Here is an 11,663-nt window from a genome sequence, read left to right as displayed (position 1 = left end):
GACGGCGATGCTGCTGTAGGTCCTCGCCGCCGCCGCAACTCTTCTGTTGGCTATGTGGTGGAACCGCTGGCGCTCCACCCTCCTTTCCCGTCTCTTTCTATCGTCTCTAACCACCGCACAATGGTCCCCACGAGGGGAGGAGTGGCAATGACGGCGGCAATATCTGCTTCAACTCTTTGAAGGGTAAATTGCATGGATTTCATTCACAAAGAAAATATTGCACGGATTTTAAGTCAATTTTATGGCTGTGGATCAATCAATCAAACAATCTGGGAGAAAAATTTCAGCCCAGAATCTGTACGAGTGTGGTTGTGTTTGTGTGGCCCTTGCCTAAGGAAGAGCGGGGACGCCGAGGAGGGTTGTAATGGACGCAACAAGCAGAGGAGCCGCCGGGCCTCCGAGGAACGCTGCCGTGGACGGCGGGGGAGAGGAGCGGGGAGGGAGCACCCAGTGCTTCCAGAAGCAGGAGAGTTGCGACGGCGTTGATGACGAACGGACAGAACACCCGTAATTAAAAGAGTGGGGCGCCAGAGAAGAAGGAAGAGGGGATTTGCGTCTAATTGCTTTGAGATTCGTTTTGTCACATTTCGACCGCCGGAGAAGGTCTCATGACCGGGGGCATGCGACCCGGGTCGTACCCGATTTTGTTTCCCCTAGTAGTGAGCATATTTTAGGGGCTTTTTGCTCCATTTGATATAATTCAAAGGGGTTGCAAAAATGCGACACTCCGGCCACTAACTCGAGGTGGGTTTTACAAAAATGCGATGCTCCAGCCCTTGGCAGTGGCCAGGCATGATGCTGACACACCATGTAAGCTCTGTCAACGGCTACAGACAGAAGTGCAGAAGTTGCACCATATTTACACTGCGATACAATATACTTTGCCTACAGCTACAAACGAAAACTACAATAGAAGCCTGAGTATCATTTTCCGAAAGATCAAATCTACTCCCTCCGATCCGTCCTCATACCTCATAATGTAAGAACTTTTTAAAAACTTTTTGACACTAGTGTAGTTGATATTATGGTACGAGAAAGTACATTATAGAAGTTCATCATAAGTATAAAGTATCAAACATAACATCGAGATTCCGACCACTATTATCATCGGAACATAAAGTACCAAACATTGTTCCTCCGCTCGATCCGCCGGCTGGACCGCCTGCCATCCATCCCCCCACCGCAGGTCTTGACGCCGCCCTGGCCATCCCTCTAGCCCCACCTGCGTCCATTTTTTTTTTCTTTTTCTTCGGCGAAGCCCTACCACCGCTTCCATCCTGAAGCCTAAGGTAGCCCACCTGCGTTCATTTTTTTCTCCGGCGAAGCCCTACCATCGCTTTCATCCTGAAGCCATAAAAGAAGTAGTTACCTAATCAAGTAGTTACCTAATCATGGGTCTACACGTAAGATCTCCTTGCTTTCATGGGATGATGACGGTAGTCCCTTCCTTCTCTCTGGCGAGGCCCTTCCTTCATTCAAAATTGACTAACCCTCGCCCTTCATTCAAAATCGACTGACCCAAATTCAAACTTCAGCTGACATGTAGACAAACTGGACTAACTGTTGTATGGCTAATAGTACACGTTCTCTCTTTCTTGGTCACGAGGAACATATTGAAGAAGACGCGCAACGCCCATTGTATTTATTTATGTATTGACATGGACATGCCTTGGTAGTAGGTAGGTTGGTAACTTGCATCATCATACCGAGCCCGTGCCACTCTCATTTATTCTACTCCCGCATACGTACGAACCACTACACAGTACCCACAAACTCCATACAAGTCCAGCTCTCAAACGGCACGGGCTCCAGCACCCCACACCCACTCAACAGTGGCCATGCAGCCTCAGAACGCGCCGGTCGCCATCCTCAGGAACGCCCCCACGGCGTCGTCACCGCGCCCGCGGTCACCACGGCGGCGGTCCCCGCGCTCCTGCTCCTGCTCGTGGCTCTGCTGCTCGGGTCCGGCGACGAAGCCCTCGTCCTGCTGATCCTTGGCGCGGAACACCTCCTGCACCTCCCTGGCGGGCCTGCCGAAGGTCAGCTCCTGGGCGGGGCTGTCGAGCTTGGCGATCACGTTGTTCCTGCCGGCGAGCCACACCCTCTCGTTCCTCTCGGCGTTGATCTCGAAGCACACCACCTGGAGGTTGCTGCTGCCTTGGGACGAGGAGATCTCCACGACCGGGTGGCCGGGGGGCACCACGAACGCCGAGCCGCGCGACACCCGCGCGCGGACCGTCTCGTACCTCTGCTGATCCTGCTCCTCCTCCGACTCGGACTCGGAGCCGGACCCGTGTCGACGTTGCTGCCGTCGGTCGTCCTCCTCTTCCTCGCTCCACCTGCCCTTGCCGTGCTCGCGGCGCTCGCTGTCGCGGCCGAGGTGCGGGCACACGATCTCCACCTCTCCCTCGCCTTCCAGCACGACGGCGAGCTTGAATGACTGGGTGTTCAAGTACGGCGCGGTCATAGAGCCCTGCGGATCGACACATGCATGCATGTCACGTAAACAACGGTTGAGTGACAATCAAATCAAGGGCCGGTACAAATGCTTTTCTCGGAGCCTAATTAAGCAAGCGTGGTGACGCACCGGCGTGATGTTGGCCACGGCGACGCGGACGTCGTGTTGGGCGAGGGCGTGGAAGCTGCGGGCGTCGGCCTGGTAGAGGCGGCCGTGGCGGTTGGCGATCTTGGGGCGCTGCTCCAGGAGGTTGAAGGTGTCGCGCGAGTCGCCGCGGAACGGGGGGAGAGGCCAGTGGTGGCCCTGCCCACCCTCGGACGCCTGCCGACTCAGCTCGCGGAGCTGCTCCTCTGACGCGCGGATGATGGAGATGGACCTGGACTCCTCCTCCTTGCCTTGGCGCCTGCCGAGCAGCCTCCCCAGCTGCTCGTCGGAGGTCTGCACGTTCACGTCCATGTCCATGGATGTAAGTACCGAGTTTTTTCTTTTTTTGAGTAAAGAAAGAAGAGAAAATGTCTACTCGTCCATGCATGTAAGTTGGTACGTGTACCTTCAAAGCCGCTCTGAGCACGCGTTTGCTCAAACTCGCGAGGAGAGGCTTGGCCGAGAAATACTGCATTGGATATCCACGTGTCAGTCAGTCAGTGCGTCGTTATCCATTCGAGAAATTCGAGCAGCATCTACTAGTACATTTTTAATTACCTGGAACCTGCCGGGCACGGAGATGGTGTGGAGAATCTTGGCGATGACCAGCTTCCTCCGGCCGTCGGTGTTGGCCAGGTGCATGATGGACCCCGCCGGCGCCACGATCACATCGCCTTGCCTGACGGTGTAGGACCGCTTCTCGCCGTTCTCGATCACCGTCAGCACCCCCTCGCCTGCATGCATGCATGCACTCGTTAATTTCATATATGCATGCACGGATGGACATTCGTGCGTGCGTGCGTGCGTACCTTGAGCGACGTAGCCGACGCCGTCCGCGTCGGTGAATCCCGGCACGACGAACGCGCGCGGGTTCACCTCCATGATGGCGACGCGGTAGTTCCTGATGCCCCGGAGGAGCCTGGACACTTCGTCGAACGGGCGAAGGGCCTTGACGAACCCGTGGTCGCTCCGGATGATGCTACGGAAGTTGCGCGGGCCGAACACGTACGGCCGGCGGCTACCCCCCTGCTCCTCATCACGCTCTCCCTCGCCGCGCCGGCCACGGCCTTGCTCGTGCCTTCCGTGCTCCTCACGCTCTCCCTCGCCGTGCCGCCCACGGCCACGGCCCTCCTCCTCCTCACGCTCTCCCTCGCCGTGCCTGCCACGGCCGCCGCCTTGCTCCTCCTCGCGCTCTCCCTCGCCGTGCCGGCCACGGCCACGGCCCTGCTCCTCCTGCTCGTGCCTTCCGTGCTGCTGCTGGTCGCCCCGGCACTCCTGCACGCACCGGGCATGCGAGTACCGCGGCCGGTCCTGCTGGCACCGCTGCACGCACTGCTGCAGCGAGTGGCCACCGCGCCTGTCCTCCTCCTCGTCATGGGAGGCCGAAACAGCCGCGGCGAAGAGAAGGCTTGTGCCCAGGAGGAAGAGGAGAGGGATGGTTACTCTGGCTCTGGTCGCCATTGTTGAACTAGCTAGCTCTGTGTGTGTGACTGTGCCGGGATGTGGAGATTGTGGCACCGTATTTGTAGCGCGCGCGCCGCTGTACGTGGCGCCGTGGCGCGGCTACGTGGAGGCGAGCTGCGTGCCAGCGGGGAGGCGGGTCGCCACGTCGCGCGGCCGTGCTTATCGCGCCACCGGCGAGGTGCGGTCCAGCTTGGGTGTCGCTTGTCGGGGCGTGCTCTTGCTCGCGGCGGGCGGCGCCGAGCGACGGAGCTGCTTGAGTGGATTGTGGTGCAGTGCTTCGTACAGAGTACCTAGACGCTCTACGGACAACCCGACGAGAGCGTCCCGTGACTCTAGTAGGAGACGTGCCCACTGCCTGGCTGGTCTCTGAACAGAGCTTCCCCACGCGAAATTTTTATGCAGAAGAAAAAAACATTTCTTCTTGGCTTTTTTAGGGGAAATTTCTTCTTGGCTTTTAAATCATTTTTTTTCTAATCTAGGAGCAAATCGTTATTCTAGGTGCTTGAATCAACTATTTTTGACGGGTAAAGAAATTTATTCCTCGGATAATAGAGAGATCATGTACAATGAGATGAGAAATAAAGTCCCAAATTGAGCTATCCCAAACCTCAAACGATCTATTACTAAGGAAGTATTTTGCTAAGCTATCTGCTATACTGTTGGCTTCGCGGGAACAAATGGATCACGTCCACCTTTGTTAGGCCTGCAACAAGAGCTTTACATTCAGAAAACACAGCTACATCCGGGTCTAAATAAACATCTTGATTGATTACTTCAACAACGTTCGAGCTATCCGATTTCATTTTCACCAAATTGCAGCCAATATTGCCAGCCAAGTAAAATCCATTCCGGATCGCTGCCATCTCCGCCGCTTCTGCACTTATGACATGCGGTATAAACCAAACAGCTGCAGCCACAAACTCCCCATGGTCATCGCGAGCTGCTGCTCATGTAGCTCCAGTCATAGTCTCAACACAGAATAAAGCATCTACATTAATTTTAATAGTTCCTCTACTTAGTTTTCTCCACATGTGATCACGCTTTTGAACCGGTCGATTTGGAGTATATGCACGCACAAAGCTTTTTGCTACCACCTTTATAGATACTGCAGTACACTCCGTTGGCCTGATTTCTTCTCCTTTAACAAACTGACGCCGCTGCCACCGCAATTAGTTCCGCCATAGGAAGCTCCCCAATAGGGGATCGCCCCCTCATCAGAATATCCATGGTGATAGCACCAGATCGGTCTTCCCCAAATGCTTCAAGTATTTCCTCCTTCAGCCCTAGTTGGGTCCAGACCTCTAACGCTCGCTTGCAAGTGAATAGGCAGTGTTGCAAATCTTCAAACCCAATATGACAGTTTGGGCATTGTGCAGAAGTTGGGATTTGTCTACCACCTAGTGCTACTAGACACGGTAGTACCTCATGAAGCACTTTCCACACAAAGAGTTTAACCTTCCCTGTATCTTAAGGCTCCAAATATTTTTCCACGAGTCACATTCTTGGTAACTACCTGCTACATTACTGTGGTTTCAATGGTGTCCGAATTGGTGTTCAAATTCAACAAAATCTGCCGATCGTACCGAGAAAGTACCAAAACGAGTGTGATGCTAAGCTACAAAATCATCCATCACTTTCACCCGAAGTGGTATTTGTAATATTCTGTGAACATCGACGGTTGAGAACCCAGAACGCGTAAGAGCTCATCCCATTGGCCAGTGTGCGGATCAATCAATTCTTCCACTTCCCCTAACATACTTGTTCCTCTTGGTGTGATGACCTTCCTAGATTCACTAGTTGGAATCCAAAGATCGTCCCAGATGTTAATCTATGGGCCAATGCCCACCCCCCCCCCCCCAAATGCATCCCCTTTTGAACGTCTTAGGGACTGCATTGAGTATATCTCCATCTGGGTAGTATTTTGCACTAAGAGCTTTTGCACACAGAGAGTCTGGATTCTGGAGTAGTCGCCAACATTGTTTTGCTAGTAAAGCAAGGTTAAAACTATGTAGGTCTCTAAACTCCAAGCCTCCATTCCTTTTTGGGTGCACATTTTTCACCACGCAAACCAGTGCATTTTCTTTTTCTCCTCACTACCCCCCCCCCCCCCGTAACGCCCACGATGCGGCTATATCTCCCACGTGTCGAGGCACGAGTTAGAGGCATAACCGCATTATGGTTTTGTCGCAAGAAGGGTCATCTTCACACAATCCCATGTAATGAACAAGAATGGGATAAAGAGTTGGCTTACAATCGTCACTTCACACAATACATAAATATAATTCATACATCATCCAAAATACACACATAGACCGACTACGGTCAAGATCCAAATGAAAATAAGATAACCCCAAATGCTAGATCCCCGATCGTCCCAACTGGGCTCCACTACTGATCATCAGGAAAAGACACATAGTAACGACCATGTTCCTCATCGAACTCCCACTTGAGATCGATCCCATCATCTGCACTGGCATCGTCGGCACCTGCAACTGTTTTGGTAGAATCTGTGAGTCACGAGGACTCAGCAATCTCACACCCGCGAGATCAAGACTATTTAAGCTTATAGGAAAAGATGGTGTAATGAGGTGGAGCTGCAGCAGGCACTAAGCATATATGGTGGCTAACATACGCAAAAGAGAGCGAGAAGAGAAGCAATGGAACGGTCGTCAACTAGCAAAGACCAAGAAGTGATCCTGAACTCCTACTTACGTCATTCATAACTCAAACCGTGTTCACTTCCCGGACTCCGCCGAGAAGAGACCATCACGGCTACACACACAGTTGATGTATTTTAATTGGGTCAGGTGACAAATTCTCTACAACCGGATATTAACAAATTCCCATCTGCCTCATAACCGCGGGCACGGCTTTCGAAAGATAATACCCTGCAGGGGTGTCCCAATTTAGCCCATCATAAGCTCTCATGGTCAACGAAGGATAAACCTGCTCCCGGAAAGACCCGATCAGTCTCGGAATCCCGGTTTACAAGACATTTCGACAATGGTAAAACAAGACCAGCAAAGCCGCCCGAATGTGCCGACAAATCCCGATAGGAGCTGCACATATCTCGTTCTCAGGGCACACCGGATTGTCCAAGCTTTCGATAGGCGAACCCAGAGTTGCCCCTGGTGGCCACCGGCAACTGACAGGTTGGACCAATACTCAGAGGAGCACTGGCCCGGGGGTTTAAATAAAGATGACCCTCGGGCTCGCGAAAACCCGGGGGAAAAGGCTTAGGTGGCAAATGGTAAAAACCAAGGTTGGGCCTTGCTGGAGGAGTTTTATTTAAGGCGAACTGTCAAGGGGGTCCCATAAATCACCCGACCGCATAAGGAACGCAAACTCAAGGAACATAATACCGGTATGACGGAAACTAGGGCGGCAAGAGTGGAACAAAACACCTGGCATAAGGCCGAGCCTTCCACCCTTTACCAAAATATATAGATGCATTAATATAATAAGAGATATTGTGATATCCCAAAATATCCATGTTCCAACATGGAACCAACTTCAACTTCACCTGCAAATAGCAACGCTATAAGAAGGGCTGAGCAAAAGCGGTAACTTAGCCAAACAACGGTTTGCTAGGAAAGGATGGTTAGAGGCTGACATGGCAATATGGGAGGCATGATAAAGCAAGTGATAGGTAGCGCAGCATGGCAATAGAGCGAACAACTAGCAAAGCAAAGATAGAAGTGATTTCGAGGGGTGGTCATCTTGCCTGCAAGGTTCTCAAAGTTGCCGAGAGCTTGATCCTCGTAAGCGTACTCAACAGGTTCCTCGTTCACGAACTCGTCTCCCGGCTCTACCCAAGACAAAAACACAAGCAAAGGAACCACAATCAATCACGGGAAATGCACAAGCAACATGATGCAAAACATGTATGATATGCGATGCATATGCATGCTCCGGGAGGAAAATGATGAACAAGGTAGTAACTTGGCAAACCAAGCATGCCACTGGAAAGGTGATATGATTTCGGTTGAAATCGATATAAAGATCACCGGAAACGGATGCACGGTTTGCAAATGGCAAGCAAGACAAGAATGACACGAATCTGCGATAAACAGCATGATAGCACTTAGAATGCAACAAGTAACAATGCTACAGCACTCCAACATAGCAACAAATCATATAACAGTAATCTACAGGAGATGCTTAACAAAAGATGAACACTGAGCTACGGCTAGATCACAACATAACAAGCTCGAACAAGCATGGAAAAAGTGCAAAAGATAACAGGTTCACAGACTTAGTGAAATTACTGGACATGGCAGAAAACAGCATCAGGTAGCAATGTTCAGAGCACGAAATCAATATGCTACAGGAACTTAACAAGGCAAAACAAGGCATGGAAGTGTTCTACTACATTCATATGACAAAAGTCCCTTACTGACCATAAGCCAAAAAGGACCAGAAAATATGATGGCAACCTTGTAAACATAGCAAATTCGTTAACAGATCTCAGACTTAGCAGAAAACAGAGCATGGCAGAAACAATAATATGAAGGCATCTTGGTGAGCTTGATGCACTCACCACAAAGCAATTCATGACAAACAAAGCATACCTACAGCAAGAGGGAATGTTTATGAAGCTATCCATGGCAAGAGCAAGTACATAGCATAAATGGAACAACTACAACAAGCTTGGCAAAATTGAATAACACGTAAACAATCTGCCAGAAATATTTTATAGGAAAAGTAGAGCAAGATTGAGTCATGCTATGGAACTCCATAATTGCAAACAAGGGCAGGAATTGATCAATTACAATAATATCTACAAAACATCCTTACTGATCATCTCCAAAACATGCATGTATCTCTCTGTAGCATCACGTTTACATGGAAACAAAATAACAGCAGACAAAGACTCAGAGAAATTTCTAAGTCCCTGAAATCAGAAACATTACGGAGCCTAGTTTGCATGCTTGTGATAGTCACCACAGAGATCACAAAAATACATGGCATACACCTCTGGAAAGATGGCATGGCATACAACAAAACACATGTAGAGCTCATGCCCATAAGATGCACAGATTAAATGATACAAAAATAACAAATCTCCAAGTTCTGATATGAACCAGCAGATAACAGCAACTAGCACTCTTGCAACAGAGATTTGGGCATCAAGATGGCCTCTAATGAACCTGGTGCAATGTAACAAAATGAAGAGCGTCACGAGGCGAACATTTCGATATATTACACGCGCGAAACGGAGCTATATACAAAGAGTTATGATGCTATGAACATGGCAATATACTGTAAAAATCACATGACTTACGAAAATTCGGGGGTGGGGGAAAAGTCAACGCACGTTGTCTTCCAGATCGGATCGGCCTCGGGCTCGGGGACGAGCTCGCCGGCGACGGGAGAGGAGAGGGAGGTGACCGGAGGGAGGAGGAGAGGGCGACGGCGTCGGGGAAGGAGGGCGCGGCGCTGGAGGGAGCGGGGCCCGGCGGCGGCTTGGCACGGCGGCGCGGCGAGGCGGCGGGGCAGGCGCGGCGGCACGGCGAGGCGGCGGGGCAGGCGCGGCGCGGGCGGCAGGCGGCGGCGGCTGCGGGCTCGCGGTGGCCCGACGTGGGCTTCGCGGGCTCGGCGGCGGCGGCGTACGGCCCGCCACGTGGCAGCGCGGGAGAGGCCGGCTGCGGCGACGGACGTGTCCGTCGGTGGGAGGATTTGTCCGGCGGCGGCGGGGAGAATTTTTAGGGTTTCATCTGCGATTGTATACGGGAGGGGATGTAAATATATAGGTGGAGGGAGCTAGGAGAGTTCAAATGAGGTGTGGTTTTCGCCCACACGATCGTGATCGAACGACCTACAGCATGGAAGAGAGTTTGATGGGTTTTGGACTGTTTAGAGGGGGGTTTTGCTGGAACACACAGAAGGCATCTGCGGTTACCCGGTCAACCGTTGGAGTACCAAACGACCTCCAAATGGAACGAAACTTGACCGGTGGTATACTAAGGCCACTTGACAAGCCTCGGTCCATTCCGAGAACGTTTGACACCCGCTGCTCACGAAACGAAAACAAGAGGGGTGCACCGGAGGAGATGGGAGCGCCGGATTGCAAACGGACAACGGGGAAAATGCTCGGATGCAAGAGACGAACACGTATGCAAATGCAATGCACATGATGACATGATATGAAATGCATGACATGAACAAAATGCAAAACAAAAAACAAAACCCGAACACGGACGGAATATCATAACACATAGCCGAAAATGGCAAGAGTTGGAGTTACAAATATGGAAAGTTACATCCGGGGTGTTACACCCCCCACCAAAAACCTGCAATCTCATCAGTTATCGTTTTGCATATCTGTCGGGGATATACCCCGCGGTATGACCCGGCCGGAAGTATGACCCGGCCGGACTTGGCGCTTCACCGTGACCCGCCGGAGGACTGGCGACTCACGGGTCTGGCGGCTCACTGTCAGACGACTCACGAGCCCGACGACTCACGGATGACCCTGACGGCGGGTCAAATAGAAGACTAGGCCCAAGGCCCAGATGGCCGGCTCATGTGATGGTGGGCTGGCTTAAGAAGAAAGGGATGACGAATATTTCCTTTACAAGGGAGCAAGACCCGGACTTGTAATTAACTTGGGGGCTACATCATTCAAGTTAAGATTACATCAAATATGCAAGTCCCATGTCACTGCCAGCAGGCACCATGGCACTTGGGGGCTAATGCAAAGTCATTTTTTGCTCACTTCATTGAAGACCCGACTCATCACATTCTAAATGAGCCGGCCCTTGGGGGTTACCAATTGCTCCTGGCAACAATTCAAGACAATTCTAGGATGACCCGGCTACACTACTATGACTATAGCCGACTCATGGGGGGCTACACAACTGGATTTTATTTAAAGCCATGGTGATAAGTCCCGGCTTATTCATGCTGATTAAACCGGCCCTTGGGGGCTACAGGTAATATGGATATAAGGGAGAAATATTTTCAAATTCTTTGTTTTGAGCAAACCAGATTCACCCGGCGTCACCAATCATTATGACCCTGTGTCTACAACCCGGCGTCATCAATAATCATGAACCGGCGTTGGCAACAATCATGACCCGGAAGTATCAGCTTTTATAACCCGGCAATTTTGGTACTCATAAACCGGCAAGTTTTACATCTTTAAACCGGCTGAATATCGGATGAGTATTTCAAGACCAATATTTCTTAAGCCGGCGCTTTGAAAGCCGACTCAAGTGGATTATCTCTTACAATATTTCTCAACAAGAGATCAATGTCAGCAAATTGACTCTGAAGCTGGCCTGTTGACCCGGATTTTCAAAGGAAGTATCTGGATTTTTTGCATTGGCAAAATTTGAACATATCTGTTAAAAGAGATTTGCTATAAGATCTTGAGTATGCATCCAGGAGGAAATGACAAGGACTTAAAGATGACCAGGTGCCGGTTCACGAAAATATTTAACCCGGAACACAACCTGTCAAATTTGTTCTTGCGTTTATATTGCAGATTAGTTTAACGTGGATAAATCCAAATTAAACTGGGGGCTAATGTCGGGGATATGCCCCGCGGTATGACCCGGCCGGAAGTATGACCCGGCCGGAAGTATGACCCGGC

At 51.0% G+C, this 11,663-nt stretch overlaps 1 protein-coding gene across 1 annotated transcript; it reads right to left on the bottom strand.

The window, feature by feature from the left end:
* Positions 1 to 1,611: 1,611 nt before the first annotated feature.
* Positions 1,612 to 4,114, bottom strand: LOC123095639 (63 kDa globulin-like protein). The gene is made up of 5 exons (XM_044517176.1): positions 3,412 to 4,114; positions 3,161 to 3,336; positions 3,009 to 3,071; positions 2,588 to 2,896; positions 1,612 to 2,473 (listed from the first exon to the last, which is right to left on the bottom strand). The coding sequence occupies exons 1-5, from the start codon at positions 4,061 to 4,063 to the stop codon at positions 1,847 to 1,849; spliced, it is 1,827 nt and encodes a 608-aa protein (XP_044373111.1). The 5' UTR covers positions 4,064 to 4,114; the 3' UTR covers positions 1,612 to 1,846.
* Positions 4,115 to 11,663: the final 7,549 nt, after the last annotated feature.

The sequence above is a fragment of the Triticum aestivum genome, chromosome 4D, assembly GCF_018294505.1.
Source record: "Triticum aestivum cultivar Chinese Spring chromosome 4D, IWGSC CS RefSeq v2.1, whole genome shotgun sequence".
NCBI lineage: Eukaryota > Viridiplantae > Streptophyta > Magnoliopsida > Poales > Poaceae > Triticum > Triticum aestivum.
The sequence above is the reverse complement of the archived record's forward strand: the minus strand, read 5'-3'. Positions and strand labels throughout refer to the sequence as shown.